This window comes from Egretta garzetta, unplaced genomic scaffold (assembly GCF_000687185.1).
Source record: "Egretta garzetta isolate BGI_Z169 unplaced genomic scaffold, ASM68718v1 scaffold79, whole genome shotgun sequence".
Classification (NCBI taxonomy): Eukaryota; Metazoa; Chordata; class Aves; order Pelecaniformes; family Ardeidae; genus Egretta; species Egretta garzetta.
Window position 1 is genome coordinate 3,951,731 of NW_009260791.1, and position 15,941 is coordinate 3,967,671.

The 15,941-nt window shown below is 43.5% G+C and overlaps 2 protein-coding genes across 5 annotated transcripts in view; one reads left to right on the plus strand and one right to left on the minus strand.

The window, feature by feature from the left end:
- ENTPD5 (ectonucleoside triphosphate diphosphohydrolase 5 (inactive)) overlaps positions 1-7,610 on the plus strand; it is a 19,623-nt gene extending 12,013 nt beyond the window's left edge. The window contains exons 9-14 of one of the 2 annotated variants that reach the window (XR_004843015.1): positions 561-662; positions 1,555-1,695; positions 1,982-2,038; positions 3,613-3,728; positions 3,916-4,066; positions 7,401-7,610. Coding sequence is in view for 1 of the 2 variants with exons in the window: in XM_035902059.1 (XP_035757952.1) it covers positions 561-662; positions 1,555-1,695; positions 1,982-2,038; positions 3,613-3,728; positions 3,916-4,002 (503 nt within the window). In the remaining variant the exon portion in view is untranslated. Of the gene's footprint in view, positions 1-560; positions 663-1,554; positions 1,696-1,981; positions 2,039-3,612; positions 3,729-3,915 lie in introns of both variants that reach the window. The other variant, XM_035902059.1, reaches the window with a different exon arrangement.
- A 130-nt stretch (positions 7,611-7,740) lies between these two features.
- On the minus strand, positions 7,741-15,941 carry COQ6 (coenzyme Q6, monooxygenase). Of its 3 annotated transcripts, XM_035902061.1 has the most exons (12): positions 15,866-15,941; positions 15,564-15,698; positions 14,772-14,830; positions 13,526-13,649; positions 12,950-13,080; positions 12,478-12,585; positions 12,313-12,375; positions 11,882-11,989; positions 11,261-11,463; positions 10,020-10,135; positions 9,424-9,590; positions 7,741-8,294 (listed from the first exon to the last, which is right to left on the minus strand). In XM_035902061.1, the coding sequence occupies exons 2-12, from the start codon at positions 15,625-15,627 to the stop codon at positions 8,265-8,267; spliced, it is 1,173 nt and encodes a 390-aa protein (XP_035757954.1). In that variant the 5' UTR covers positions 15,628-15,698; positions 15,866-15,941; the 3' UTR covers positions 7,741-8,264. The 3 variants fall into 3 exon arrangements, with proteins under 3 accessions (XP_035757954.1, XP_035757953.1, XP_035757955.1); XM_035902060.1 differs by lacking the exon at positions 15,866-15,941 and having other exon boundaries at positions 15,564-15,856; XM_035902062.1 differs by lacking the exons at positions 7,741-8,294; positions 9,424-9,590; positions 15,866-15,941 and adding an exon at positions 9,597-9,927 and having other exon boundaries at positions 15,564-15,856.

A 15,941-nucleotide genomic window follows, 5' to 3' on the forward strand; every position in this document is an offset into this window, starting at 1 on the left:
TTTGCACAGTCCCACAATCCCCCTCAACCATTCTGTAAGAAGTTTGTTTATTCTGAGAGACCTGTGCTGGCCACAATAATCATGTTTTCTTCTTATCAGTGAGGTACAGTATTTCTGGTTGAACCCTTCAAGGCTGCATTCAAGGCTGGATTCTGTAGTGGCCATTGATCGGTGTCTTAGGAGTTTTTGTCTTCATAGCTCAGTCGCTTTTTTTGTCTTGGGTATCTGCTGTTTGTTAGGGTTTGTGTATGTGTGCTTAATTACTGCTCCTATTTCTTGTCTTCTGTGGTCAACAGCCATTATCCAGGTATCCTTCTGTCATTTATCTCTCAATAATAAATGATGAGCCCAGCTGCTCTGCAGCTTGCAGGACAAAATGGACACAACTTTTCCAGACTGAGACTGGTCCTTAATTTATAATGTTTGTGCAGCATCCATCAATTCAGATTTCCATACTTTCACTTAAAGACTTTAATGAAGATCTGTCAGCCTCCTCTTTTCTGGTTCTGCATATTGATCAATAACTGTGTTAAATTTTATCCTTTCTGGTTTCATTCCAGCTGTGGATGGACAAATGTTCCGCAGTTCTTGTTTGCCAAAGCAGCTGGAGGCAGAGTGGCACTTTGGGGGAGTGAAATACCGGTATGGTGGCAACAAAGAAGGTAAACTAAGGAGACTTGCTGCTTGTAAGATGAGTCTTGTCTTTGGAATCTGAGTTTTTCCTTGGCAATACTCCATCAGTAACCTTGGGTTATGAAGGACACCTGTCCAGTCATAGATGTGGACTTTTGACAGAGCCGAAGAGAAATCTGAAGCTGTAAGAGTATCTGGCCTGTGCTCTGTGCTCTAAGATCACTCTCTCTGATCTCTTACTACAAATGCTACCTTTATAGGAAATGTTAAGAGTTCCTTGCGCAAACGAGAGCTTTTTCTGAGGCTTTGAGCTAAGTGCAAAAACTCTGGCTGTGTCAGGGTACAATAACTGGTAGGCCAAAATGTATCTCACTTGTGGAACTATTTCTTAAGATACTCTCCCTGATGCTGCATGCAGAGGGTGAAGCTGCTACCATCAGTGGCTAGAATAGACCCCTTTGGTGACTCATGTTGCTTTGTTTTACAGTGGGGAACACGACAGCTGAGTTGCAGATCTAGTGTGCATGGAGTAGATTGATAAAACTACAGTGTGATGGAGAGGGAAAGGAAGGTTTTATCTAGCAGATGGTAGCAAATGTAAATGAGATTCTGCTCACCACAGAACATAACAATGGGAGTTTTGCCTGATGTGGAGGAAGGTTTTCATGCACCTACACTAGTTTGCGCAGCGCACCGTTCAGCTATTGCTATGATCTCTAACCAGTTCCACTTGATGATGGTGATTTAGAGCCCTTGCCTGCATGCAGGTGCCATGCTGGATTATGGAAGGGACGCTCAGCTCTTCTCACCTCTTCTAATGCTTTAATATCTGCTTATTCCCTTTTTCATCCTATTGCTACTGATTCTTCCATCTCCTGGATATGCCTCTTTGGCTCACCCCACCTGTGTTTGTCCTGACAGGAGAAACAGGATTCGAGCCTTGCTACTTGGAAGTACTGAAGGTTGTCAAAGGGAAACTGCACCAACCAGATGAGATTCGTGGAAGTTCCTTCTATGCTTTCTCCTATTACTATGATCGTGCAGTTGACACCAACCTAATTGGTAAATTGGTTTGAGATAATCTACTATATGGGAGCATGTCAGACAGAAGGTAGACAGAGCCATGGGGAGCAGGGAAAAGGAACGGTGCTGAGGAAGAGGAAATAGACAAAATGCCTTCAGGGAATGAAGGTGTATCCGTCAGTGTAGTTACGCTTGCAGCTCTGTTCTGTTACCTACAGATATCATTCCTAGGCCAGCATCACTGAGTTGCGCTCTAGGATCAACTTAGATACAGAACGCAAATGCTTTTGGGTCTATGATGTTTTCTCACCTTCTTCCTTTTCAGATTATGAACAGGGAGGTGTTCTGGAAGTGAAAGATTTTGAAAGAAAAGCCAAAGAAGGTAATAGTCCTGAAACTTGTTAAACTGGTGGGGATGAGAAATAACAAAAATATGAATGTCTATAGGCAGCACATAACATGAGTTTGACTTCTAAAAAGTTTGTTTAACCTTTACTCCACTTATACCTTCCATGTCATGTTACTTCACTTTTCTTAGCCAATACCTGCAACTGTTGCAGAAGAAAATACTGAAGAGCAGTGAGGGGAAACAAAGTGTTAGTGGCTTCAAAGTTCTGTTCAGGAGAGGGGGGAGGTAGTTCCTAAATGTTAGTACAAAAGAAGGTTCATTTGCTGTATCAAGAGCTCCTTCTGTCAAACTGCAACTCAACTCTGAGTTTAGGAGAGTGCTGGCTTCTGTAAGTCTGTCACCTTAAATACCTTTTAATCTCTAACAAAATGGAGGGAGAGAGCAGAGGTTGTTTAAGTCTGACAACCTCTTCTGCATTCCTTCCCTCCCCCTGACTTTTTTGCCTGAGCTTGTTCTAGTTTTGTACCTCCTCCTGTAAATAAAAGAGCTCTTACCTTGCCATGCTAGTGATGGCTAGAACTCTAGCTTGCAGAGCAAGACATTACCTCTGAACTGTGATCATCCTCATGATGATTAGTAGACCATATTTATCACCAGAATATGCTTAATTATGTAGTTCAGGACTGACTTTTTTTCTAAAATAGGACCTAACTTCTAATTATTTTTCAGTTAAACTTAATCTCCCCAGAAACTCAGATGGTTTTGAATAGGGGGATTGGGCTCTAAAGTTCAAGTGCGTTTGGTTTGTTCTGTTTTGTTTTGTTTCCCTGGATACTGAGAGAGCTTATTTCTAAAGATGCAGCTAAGATGTTATCTAACACCATCAAACCATTTATTTGGCTTTAGACCATCAGGAGATCAATTCTGTGATCCTAAATTAAAGCTCCTCTTTCTCATTGGAATAGCAGGAGGATGCTGCTTATCAGTTTCTAAAAAGAAGTGAACTCTGCTCTTGATGCTTGTAGAACAGGGCAGTAACAGTAGGTACAGAAGAGAATGCTTAGTGTAAATCCATTTCCCAGTCCCTGTCAACCCTTACTGTGGAATCTTGATTTTGCTGCAGTGAGGGAGTGGTTGGTTGGGTAATTGCCTCTTCCGTGTCCTTGGACATGTGTGGTTGGAAAAAAAATAAAAGAAGCTGCCAGCCTGTAAGGTTGGAGGCCATTACTGGAGCCATCGTTGGAGACTAGACAAGGAAGACAAGTGATGCTGTGTTCTTGAAAGGCTTAAGTAATAACCAGCTCCCTGCCAGTTATCAGTTGAGCAGAGATTCAGACTGCAGAAGAGCTATGTGGATTATGGTGTTGTAGTAAAAGATGTATTTATGATGGAGTTAAGAGCAACTGGAAGTACTGTATGGTTTGTTTTCCGACATTACAGAACATCTGTGTAGCATGTACCATGTGTCATATGTACCCATTAATATAAGTGGGTGGCTTGTTTCAGTAGGCTTTGGCTTGGGGTCAGTTCAAATGTATAATGTGGATAAAAGCTCCTTTATTTTGCTGAGATCCCTTTTTTTTTTTTTCCCCCCCTTCCTTCTCTAGTCTGTGATAACATGGAGAGGTACAACTCAGCCAGTCCTTTCCTCTGCATGGATCTCACTTACATCACTGCTTTACTGAAGGAAGGTTTTGGATTTAGGGACAATACGCTCTTACAGGTGAGAAAACCAGTTAAATCACAAAGCCAGCTTCCAAATTTCTCTTACCAATCAACACGCATTAGTTAATTTTTCTGGCTAATTATCTACTGAGCCTTTCCAGGGTTGTTACATGCAGTTGCTGTCATCTGTGCAACACACAAATTCAGAGAACTGTTGGGAACAACTTCTTTTTCTTCCTTTGTAGTTAACAAAGAAAGTGAACAACATAGAGACAAGCTGGACTTTGGGTGCTACCTTTCACCTACTGCAGTCTCTGGGGTTAACCTATTGAGCTGTGACATTCCTGTGGACTTCAGCACTTCTGAAAGGCTGAGAAAGCAAATTGAAACCTGCAGGTACGTTGTTCAGCTGGAGTTGGTCGCAGAGCAGAACGTGGACCAAAGCTATAGAACAAATCTTCACCCTGGATTGGCATCGTGCAGAATGAGAGCTGCCACAGTGTGACCTATAATTGTGATTGCCATAAATGATCCAGAAGCTGCCTTCTGAAAGACAAAAGTCCTAAACTCCAGCAGAGTATCCACAAGGGGCTCAAAGCCAGCTTTCACCAGCACATTTGTGTATCATCCCATTGCTAGAAGCACAGAGTACCTGGCATGTGGTGGTAGACTACAGACACGTGATTTCCCCTCCCCCTTTTATTTTAAATATCCATAACTTAAGTTTTCTTGTGAGACATTAAATACAGAAATTAAAGATGGCATCAACAGTCATTCAGAGAAAAGCGAACAAGTCGGGACGCTGCCAGCCTCAGCGTTCCAAATACCTGGCTGTTAGCTTAGCTAATGCAGTGCATGAAGACTCTCGTCTTTCAAGAAGGGGCCTGCTATAAGCACACTTTGGGCATGGTTTTGGGAAAGGTGTTGACTAAAACATAGGCTGTAACTTACCAAGCATTTTTTCAGGCAGCAGTCATTTCCCAAGTAGAATGTGTGCCTGGCTGCGTTCCTTTCTGCTGCCCTTTACAAATCTGTGCAGCTATACCATACATCTGGCTACCAGACCTGATGACTTGATTAATTTAGCACGTAGTCATAGCACATAGTTGTGCTGGCACAACTCGATAGCAGTGCAGCTATTTAAACTCCACTGCCAAAAGAAATGCTTGTCACATTACACCCACAAGGAAATTAAGGTTGCAGTCAGATGAAGCGGCTGCTCCGATAGCTTGCTTTGCCATGAGAGGCAGTTCTGTTTCTCTGCTCTCAGCAAGGCACTCCCACAGCCTTCTTTCCTCTGATGCTGGTGCTCCTCAGGTTCTTTGGTGGACCGATTCATGACACCAAACTTGAGTTAACTCAGCTCACCAGAGTCAAGTCCAGTGCTGGCACAAGGGAGAGAGGCACTGCGCAGCCCAGAGAGACCTGCTGGGCCAGCGAGCTGTCAGAACACCACAGCCCATTTTGTTGAGTGAGCTCTAGGGTGTGGTTTCCCATCTGAAAGTTTGGGCTTCTCTCTTCCTGCGCGCTCCTTAGGAACCTCCTCTGAATGCGGAGCTGTGGCAAAACAAGTTGGTTTTTTCAGTCGTTTGATAGACAAAAATAGGGAGAGGGTGGAATTAGCATCAGAAAAAGAGGGAAACCAAAAGCAGAAGTAGCTTTGCTTTCTTATCCCTGGTTTGCTTATTCCTTGTTCATTTTAAATTGTTTTAAACTTCATCTCTGTCTAATATAGTGGAGTTGGACCCATAAAATGCTGTGTGCAGCCCTGCATTGTTCTGGAATTTTTAACATATAAAGTAGGGCTTTAGGAACAGTGCATCCAGTGAAGGGGCTGCAGCTCTTTAGGCTGAAGTCCGGAACTTCTGTCAGGATAGCATGAAGCTATCTGAGTAACAATCTAAGGTGAATCTTGCAGACTCTTTCACACCAGACATGTAGAAGCAATGGGAGTAGTATTTGAAATAAAGCCTCTTGTTAGATAGGCTAGAAAGCTGGGCTCTAGGATCCTGGTTTTCTTCTTCAATTGGCTGTAGAGAACATCAAGATTGCTTTACCACCTTGAGGCTCCAAGGGCTGACCTTGCATTGTCCTAAACAGAAACAGCTGTAGGGACAATTTTTTCCACCCCACGAAATAGTTGGCAGCTAGCTCATCCATTAGCTCCTATTTAGCAAAAAAAGGTTAGCATCTTCTACTCACCGTGGAATGTGTAATGTAAAGATGAATTTGCCCCATCCAGAAGAACAGAGAGGTATTATGCTCATGGTTAAGGGAAGCTTTTGTCTGTTGATCTCTTGTGATGAGCACTTTCCTGCCAGGCATTTGCACTTACCTATGTGCTGTAACACACCTTTCCCACTTCTGTAACACCAAAGACTGCCCTCACGCTACCTTCTCTGCAAACTGGATTTGAAAAGAATTGGTAATTCCCAGCAAGGGGAGGAAGTAGCACACTTGTGCCCTCACGCATCTTGCCAAGCAGTTTGGAGACTTAGAATTTTGCCTCACTGTGAACATTAGTCCACTTCCTCCAGTCAGCAGCGCAAGTTTGACTGTGGCCAACTAAGCTACCCCCTTCTCATATCTCTCAGGTTTTATGACACCAGGGTGCAAGGTGTGCTTTTGCTCGAACAAGTTCTGTCAGCAACAGGAGCCCAAAGGCTGGGGATGGCACTGCCCATGCTTGTCACCACTGACACCTTGCTGTAAATTCAGGCTGTTTCTTGGAGTATGAAATGCTTGTCCGATCTGTACTGTTGGGAAATTCCTCAGTGTCACACCAAGTTTCTGCTCCTTCCTCACTAGGAGCTTCTGTTTGAACACAAAGAAAAGAGTCGTCGAGGCTGGCATCTTCTGAACCGCAAACATTTCTCATTCCCCTTCCTAGTGTTTGGTAAAACATAGTATGTGGTCTGGTCTGCACAAGGTGACTGCAGACGCATTCATTTTGTCTTCAGTGAACAATTGTATTCACTTCTGTAGTCTCAGAGAACACAAGGTAGGCTGCAGCAGTGACTAGCCCGGCTGCATTACTCCTGAGAACCAGCTGATTTAATAATCTGAAAGTTGTCTTTTGGTCTGAGCCAGTGCTATGACAAACTCTTACTAGATCGTGGGGCTAGGAGGCATAAGCAGCGAGGCTGTATTTGAAGCGGGAGGGGAAGGAGAGATGTTACATGTAAGGAACAAGCAGCAGCAGCGTATCTGCCAACTGCACAGCCGCTAGCCCTGAGGAGTGCTGATGGGTTTGGTTTTATCTGAAGGGAGGATTTTCTAGGACGACACAGGTGCCACATAGAGGAAGTTTCTTTTCTGTGTTCTTTGCCTCAGACTCTGGTACTACACATGCTAGGTGGGAGCATCTGCTTCCCAGTACCAAAGTTGCATTAAATACGAATGCTCAGGGCCTTCATTTGTCAGTGGCACAATTCATTACCTGATGCAAAACTGCTGCTCTCTACCAGGGGCCTGGTCCTGCAGTCACAAGAGAAACAAGAGTCAATTCAAAGGTTTCTTTTGCAAGAAATTGCAGAATTGAGCCCCTGCTGTTTACATCTGAAGTACTCAAGATGGGTGGGGGGGGGTCTAGAGAAGCCAGTCAAGTCCTCACACTTACCCTAGTGCAATGAGATTATTTATTACCTTAACTAAAGACTAAGCAGCCTTTTAAGAGAAGAGTTCTACTTGCAGCCCTGATTTTTATCTCCTCCTTTGTAATGTCTTTCAGCCAGTCACTAACAGGAACTGCCTAATAGGAGTGACATGAAGAAGCACAAGTAATGGCTTTCAGTTCAAAACTTACATTTCGTTCTTTCTGATGTTAATTCCTGATGCTGGTTAACCATGTGTAAATCTTGCCTATGGGCAGGACTCACTCAATGTTGTGAGTGTCAAATGTCTAATGCAGGAGGCTGGAGTTTGGAACCTAAGACAGAATACCTTGAATATCTATTTTAGTAATTAAAGCTTTTTTAACAATACTCAAGATGCTCTGGTGCAGTTTTCTTTCCTAGATATTATTATTGTCTTGCATCTTTTTTTCATGGAGCCCAAGAAACACCATTATTAAATAAAGCTCCAAGATGAAGGGCAGGGAAAAGGGTGAGAGACACACAGATTAGAGCTTTAAAATGTATCTGCCATCATGAGCTGGCTCTCCTCTACTGAAAACTACCCCTCCTTTCCAAGTCCAGGAGTGCTAAGAACCCAGGAGTGACATTACCACTCTAGAAATCACATCAGAGAAAACTGAAAGCAGTTCAGCAGCAAAAGCTGTAGCTGGCAAAATTCAGCGCTGCATTTGCCAAAAGACAGAGCTGCTTCCACCTCAGTGGAAGGCCCAAATTAAAAGCATGTTGTACAGATAGTTCTGTGGCTGAAGACATCATGGTACTACAGGAAGAGACCCTAGATCTTCTTGAGGAGCGCAGATGAGACAGAACTTCTGCATAAACCAGTGGATAACGTAGCACACAGACCTCTCACTTTTATTGTTAAATTAAAATAACACAATTCAAAGATTCAAGTCAGTCACAGTCCTTTTAAGGGCAATGCATTCACTGGCAAGCTGCTGCTCCAAACTGACAACGGATCACTTGCTGGCAAAAGCCATAATTTGCTCCTAAAAGAAGGGAAGAAAAAAGTAAGTAATTCATAAGCTGGTAATAAGCATACGTTCTAGAAAGCCGTGGTAGTCTCCTTCCCTTGTATATGTATGGACAACAGTTCTTTGTCAGCCTTTTAGCTAAGTGCAGAGCACCTATCCCTGTACACTAGAAAATTAAAGTTGCAGCATCCCTTTCCCTCCCGAGTAACACAAAACCGAAGTGCTACCAACAGGTTGAATGCTCAGAAAAAAGGTTTCATTTGCTTTTCTGCTTGAAACAGAAAAAACGTGAGCGCTAAAGCAGCGGCTGAGTCCTCTCTTTAGTGCAACTAATAAAAACACCTCGCCAGTGGCAGCTACTGCATCTTAGGAATTTACTGCTCTTCAACTCAGGCAGCATCTTAACTGTGACCGTAACACAAAGGCAACAGGCCACCTGTGTTTAACAGGAAGAACGTGACTTGATTTGTGGAATAAACCAGTCAAATACAGAAATGAGGAATCTAATTTGAGGGTGCGTGGGAGCTTTGAGAGCAGGTGGCTTAAGGAACCTCATGAAAATCCAGCAACTAGGTCAAGACTGCGCAGAATTTAGGCAGATATAGGCTGCAAATAGAGGGTCTGTGTTTAAGACTGTACCTCCTCACCACTGCCTTCCTCAGGTAATTTCCGTTACAGACTTGCACAATTTCAACAATTTCACAAGGCAAAAGAGCACAGAAACAGACAACTCGTTTGAGCCGCGCACCGCATCTGTTGAGTCACCCGACATCTTATTCTTAGCAAAGCGGGGTCTTCATAGGGCTGGTTTTTCATCGTGTGTTTCCGGCATGCAGTTCGAGGTTCCACATTTTCATTCCATAGCAAAATAAAGCCAGAGGCTTCTAACCTCTAACTACTGATAGAGAGTATAGACACTTAGACCCTCATCTTCCTTAGCGCTGCAGGAGAAGCCGTTACTACCGAGCCATCAGCTATTCAGGAACTCCTCACACCCAGTCAGGGCACAAAACCTCAGTTTGAAAAAGTAGCATTTTCCAACCAAAAATGTTTTGTTTAAAAGAAAAAAAACTTCACAGCTTGCGCATATTTCACAAATAGTTCTGGACTCTTCCTGCGGCCCTCATTAAAGCGAGATTCTTACTTTGACAGGAGGCAGGGCATTTGTTGCTTGCAGCCCCCATGTCCTCAGCAGCACCAAGGGAGCCAGCCTCGTGGAGTAAAGCCTCTTTAGCACATCGATAGCAGCTATCAAGGAGACATTGTGCCTTTGACGTTCTGTCTCAAACTTTAAGAGATGTTTTAAGGAGCCTGGAAGAGACAATTGAATGCTCATATTAAAATTTACTTGCCACTAAAGAGTTGTGCATCTTATCTATATAGCAGCCTCAACGGAAAACACAGAAAAAGAACAGAGAAATGGCTCATCTGAATAAAGGCCTCCTTCTATCAGCTAGTGGTCTTCATCTCACCGCCTCTTTAACTACCATCCTCCAGAACTTTTTTTTTCCTTACAGCACCTTAGAGATTTGTGGGACAGAAACTGCATCCAAAAATTAACTGCTCCACAGCCAATGGACGTCAGAACAGCTTTGCTTCAAAGGTGCTTGCTTGAGCCTTTCAAACACAAGATGGCAGCATGCTTAACCTGCAAACAGAGATCATGCTGGTCCTGATGTCAGCAGCAAAGGCCTGTAAGACAAATCATCATACTGCCACTTCATTGTCATGGATCCTTACCCAGATCGCTCCCATTGAAGGCTGCTGCACTGAGGTGATGGGCTAAGCATGCAATATCACCAAAGCCCAGGTTTACACCTTGTCCTGCAAGTGGGTGGACTCTGTGCGCTGCATCCCTGGACAAAGAGAAGACAGAAATTGATATCCCTTCTTGAAGAAAGCCATAATGGCTGACAAGCCCCAGAAGGGATCAGTATTGCACTCCTCACCTCTTTGCAATGAACACCACCTTATAGCAGCACATAGGCTTTATCCAGTACCTCCTTGCATGCTATGCTGAACTACCTGACTGCCTCTCCAGTTGTAAGAAGCAAGATAAAGGGGAGATAACAAAAAGCAGTTCTGAAAGGAAAAATTATAAAGAGGTAACTAGCCAAAGTCCTCCCTTGGATCACATGTGGAACAGTCCTTAATGTTTTTTAAGTGACTTCGGCACAACAGGAGGCATATCATTGGCACATTTCACAAACACAAAGTAGACAGACATAACCAATACAAAGGAGAAGTGGAGTATCACTGAATAAAAACAAAATCAAGTTTTTTTATGAGCAGACTTCACTGTAAAGGACAAAGCCAGACATATTGATAAGGGAGTCTTAGAGAAATGAAGTTTGGGTATGACATGTAAGATTATTCACTTTAATGAGGTATAAGGCACAGAGTGGCTCACAAGCTGGAAAGGTGAAAAGTATCTGAAGAGTAATACAGCACCCAAGAACTACTATAAGCTACCAGTGTATTGCAGCTGTGGCGGAGAAAAAAGTACATGCAACCTCAGAATGTAAAAGATGAGATATTTTCCTATTTCTGTAGATGACCGTACAAAAGCCTATGACATCCCATCCAGAATAATTTGTAAGTTTTGTCATTTGTGTTCAAAAAAGGTGAATTTAAAACTCAAACTGGTACACAGAATGATTGCTACAATGTTTGGGGAAGTACAGGTCCAGCATGAGATACTGGATTCTTTCGCTGGACTACACAAACCAGAAAAGGGAAATAATTGTCTCACAATTTACATAGAAAGCACACACAATGGACAGAGAGCTACTCATACTCATACAACAAAAAGGACTTTGTTGGCACAAGAGCATGTGGTACAAACTGGGCCTGGATTAACTCAAACTGAAATGATAAATTATTTCTAACCATCTAATTTGTTGACTGGGAGTCGCTATTACTGGCATAATTTCTAACCACACACCACCCACTCACACAAGGGCTGCCACTGGGGACCTTACCCAATAAGAGCCACGCGGTGCTGGACGTACTCTGTCGCATGCCCCATTCCAAGAGGGAACACGGCTCGGCTCTCAGGATCTACTTTTGCAACGCTCGGGGGCAGCTGACGGACTGCAGTCCCTGAGGGTCTCAGGAGTGAAATAACAGATCGAAACATGGCCCCAGCAGTATCAATGAAGTCAGAGTGGTTTGCATTGCTCCACTGAAAAAAACCAAACAAATCTAGATGTAAACCCAAACTAGACATATAAAAGAATCCAGTTGAAAAAAAATCTGAATGAGCACCAAATACTGAATGTTATCCACTTGGACAAATCTATACAGTCGAAGAAACTATCTTAATTGTTTTAGGACATACAAATTTCTGACTAGGATGAGCTTACCCTTCCCACCTTTTGGAAATTTAGTTCAACAACTTCTGTGACTTTCAGAACTAACCTAATTCAGTCCCAAGGGGTCATCCTTTCTTTGCTAAGTGCCTTTTTAATATCATACTCGCAGGAGAAAGGAGCTTGAGAATCCACCTCTCCTATTACTATCCTTTAAGCTGTAGGGTTCCACTGTATTTCTCCTAATCACAACAAAGTCAGCCTCATACCCACCACAGAGCTGATACTCACAAAGGCAGAGTTGATGCTATCCACAAAACTTTCCTCATCCATAGCGAGAAGTTCCGATGCATGCTCATGAGATGTAGACCAGACCAGAGAGCTGGCAGTGTCAGACAGCTAGTTTAAAAGAATGTCATGGGTAAGTATCAAGAGAAGAAGCAGCAAAAATAAACGATCAGCGCAAAGATTTCCCCACTGCCCTGCCCCACACCAGTCCCTCTGCACATTACTCTTCCAGCCCAACTTGCTGCAAGTGGGAAATACCAGCGATAAGGTGAGAGGGCAGGAGGGAAAAACAAATGCAATAACTGAAAAGTAAAGAGCAGATGAACAAGTTCTTAAGAGACAGAATTAACACAGAAAGGCACAGACAGAAATAAAGTTACAAGGAAAGAACAGACCAAAAACAAAAAAAGTTGATGGACCACAGGTCATCTTACCGGAAGGAGTGCAATTGGCCCTGTGGGAAGGAACCTCTGCCATGCTACATTATTGTCTGTGGCCTACAGTGGAAAGAAGCAAGTGGACAGTTATGAAGTAGTGACCTGGATCACCTGCTTAAGCTGTTCTGCTGCTTATGGAAGAGTCAATTAGCAGAATTTCACCTCAGACAAATGAAGAGTTGCCACCACAGCTGACTGGTCATACTGATGCTCAATGTTCTTAATTTCAGCTTCCCTCCGGACTACAGAGTTATGACCGTCTGCACCAATCTGCGAAACAAAGAGAGACAAAGCAACCTCTTCAGCAGCTCCTAAGAAAACCAATATTCCAGTCTACAAACCTCAGCCTGCATGTTCATATTTTTTATTTATTCAGAAAAAAAAAAAAAAGGTTCCCCAAAACCCAGAAGATGTGGCCCCTTCTGCTCTTGTTCAATTCAGCAGCGTCTTCTTGCCTCAGGCACAGAAAAGGCTATGCACCATGTCCCTTAGCACCTCTGACAGAGTTAGCCACTCACCTCACTCAAGCCCTCCACGTGAGTGGAGCGGCACACACGGAATCAGAACCAAATCCAGTGGAAAGGACTTGGGTGAGCGATGACGCCTGATCAACAGAAATAAAAAGTTTAGTTACCAGCAGTTTGGTCTGAAGTCTGCGTCCATCAGGTAATTCAATTTGGACCCAAGGGCTTGTGTCACAGCTGTGAGAGGGAAGGGGCCAAGTATACCCGACTGCTCTGCTCCTGTAGAAAACCTCCACCCGGTCTGATGGGAACACAAAGTACTACGGTCACAGCACGATACAGGCATGAATAAAGGAAACATCACTACAACAGCAAGGGCCACGCATGCCTTAATGGCACCCTAAGATCGGACCCTACAATTTTCAAGGCACCCTGAAAGAACAGATCTGGCCAACCCTTCGTCACTGTGACGCCTGCTCTGGATAGAAAACTACAGATCTTCTTCTTACATCTAGTTTTGGAGAAACTATGTTCTGGAGAACTACATATGCAATTGTTTTCTTGCTGTGTAGTGTCTGGAAGACAGATTCTTCCCTCTTCCCCCCAGTTCAAGCAGCTGCCTATGCCTCAGAATTACTTGTTAGACAAATTATCTTTCTCCCTCTCATAACTTATCGCACACAACAGAAAGCAAGTAACTGAGAGCTCTCTGCAGGAAATAAAATATTAAAGAAGTTGTCCACTACCTGCTACTGCATCTAACTGTTTTGTGAGAGCAGACATAATGACATCATTCTCCACTATGTAACCCATGTCATCTAAGTCATCTTTCTCAAATACGATCATGGCTTCTGAACAAGCATCCCACACCTACAAAGAAAAAATACATTACATGAAGCTACATGACAAATAAGTGCTGTTCTTTTCAGGGACTATGAATGTATCCATCTTAACAGCAAAAGGACATGGCAATCTAGAAATACAGAACTAGAGGAAACGTCCTGCGCTACTGTCCATTCCCAGCTACTAAAGTACATCACATAATTCCTTTCATAAAATGATCTGGTTTAATCTCAAAAACTAATTGCAAAGAAAGCTTTTTATCCCTACTTTCCTGTTACATAGTTAACATATTAAGCTACCCTACCACTTTGTTGTGGGTTAACCTCAGCTGGCACCACCCAGGCACTCACTCACTCCCCTGGTAGGTAGGACGGGGGAGAGAATCGGAAGGGTGAAAGTGAGAAAACTCACAGGTTGAGATAAAGACAGTTTAATAGAGAAAGCAAAAGCTGCACGTGTAAGCAAAGCAAAACAAGGAATTCATTCCCTGCTTCCCATGGGCAGGGAGGTGTTCATCCATCACCAGGAAAGCAGGGCTCTATCATGCATAACGGTTACTTGGGAAGACAAACACCAAATGTCCCCCCCTTCCTTCTTCTTCCCCCAGCTTTTATTGCTAAGCATGATGTCATATGGTGTGGGATATCCCTTTGGTCAGCTGGGGTCAGCTGTCCCAGCTGTGTCCCTTCCCAGCTTCTCATGCTTCTCAGCCTACTCGCCGGCGAGGCTGTGTGAGAAGCAGAGGTGGCCTTGGCACTGCATGAGCACTGCTCAGCAACAGCTAATACATGCCTGCATTATCAACGGTTTCATCACAAATCCAAACCACAGCACCATACAAGTTACTATGAAGAAAATGAACTCAATCGCAGCCAAAACCAATACACACCTTTACCTTTATTTCCTGACTAGTGCCCATTGCCTCATTATCTACAGCTTCCATTAGGAACCAACCTTTCATCCTGTAACATCAAGACTCTGAGGACGGGTATTTCTGAGTAGACTGCTACCCCCAAAAAGTAACAGGAATCATCATAAGCATGACTTGCCCTTTGCCAAAGAAAAAGCCTTAGGATCATGAACATTAAGTACTACTGAGAATTCAAAGTAGACAGACACATGGTATATTTGCAGCCCTAAGTAAGGCACCTGCATTCGCCGGAACGGTTTGAGTCTCATGCTGCAGATATGATCCCAGGCACCAAAACCTAAAAGAAAAAAAGGGCACAAATGTATGGAGATGCAGGTTCACATGTGACATTGAGACCCAAACAAAACCGAAGCTCTCTCCACATTCTCCTCTTCCTCCCTCCCTCACTATCAATGCTGACACTCCGCTCCGCTTCCACCATCGCTAGGCAGGGCCAGGTCTGCCTCAGTACTTTCACAGCTTCAGCACCACATTATTTTACTGTTAACACAAGCCAGTAGAAAAGAAACAAGAGCTTTCCAGGAACGCTGTGACTTAACAGTCAACTCTCACTGTCCTATCACTGAGTAATGAAACAGACACAGAAATGCATGGCCATCATTGTTTAGAACATTTCCTTCCCCATAAGAATCAAGACTCAAATCTGTCTTTAAAATGAAAATTAATCAGGAGAAGTGAGTTACCAGACTACAGAGCACTAAGTACCTGCTTCTTTTGTAAACCGAACATTCCAGCTGCTATAGAGAGCACCATATAATCTTTCTCTAGCCTAACATCACAAATGTTTATATAACAAATCAGACCAAGATACCAGAATACAGATCCCTGTTATCAAGAGAAGCCTGATTTAATCACCACAATTCAGCATACAGAACACTAAGAGACAAAGGCAAATAATTCTGTTGAGTTTGGGATGAAGGCAACACATGCTCAGAGGGGGTTTTGTTTAAAAGAAATAAAACCAGCTCAAACATACTGTTAAAAATGTAAACACTAGAAACTATACTTACTGCTCAGGAGGGTTGCTGATCCTGGGGAGATGGAACTGACCCTGTTACTGTAACTGTCTGGCATGCAACCGTATTCTTTCCTAGGACCAGCCTCCAGCAAAGCAATCTTCTTATCGTGGAAGTGGATATCATGCCCTGAAATAAGCAAATATATGTTTGAGGTGAATTATGGTCGACTGATGAAAGTACGCAATACCCCACACACTGAAAACCTGAAGCTTTCGGGAAAACTCCCAGTTTTTTTAAGTTTTTGTGCAACCAGTGAGACAGACAGTGAGGGACACAAACCCCCTTCCACTCACAAAACACGGTGCGGGAGGCCCAAAAGCCTCCCAGGCCTCACATCACGGCGGCCAGGGGCAGGAGGAAGGGCCCGCC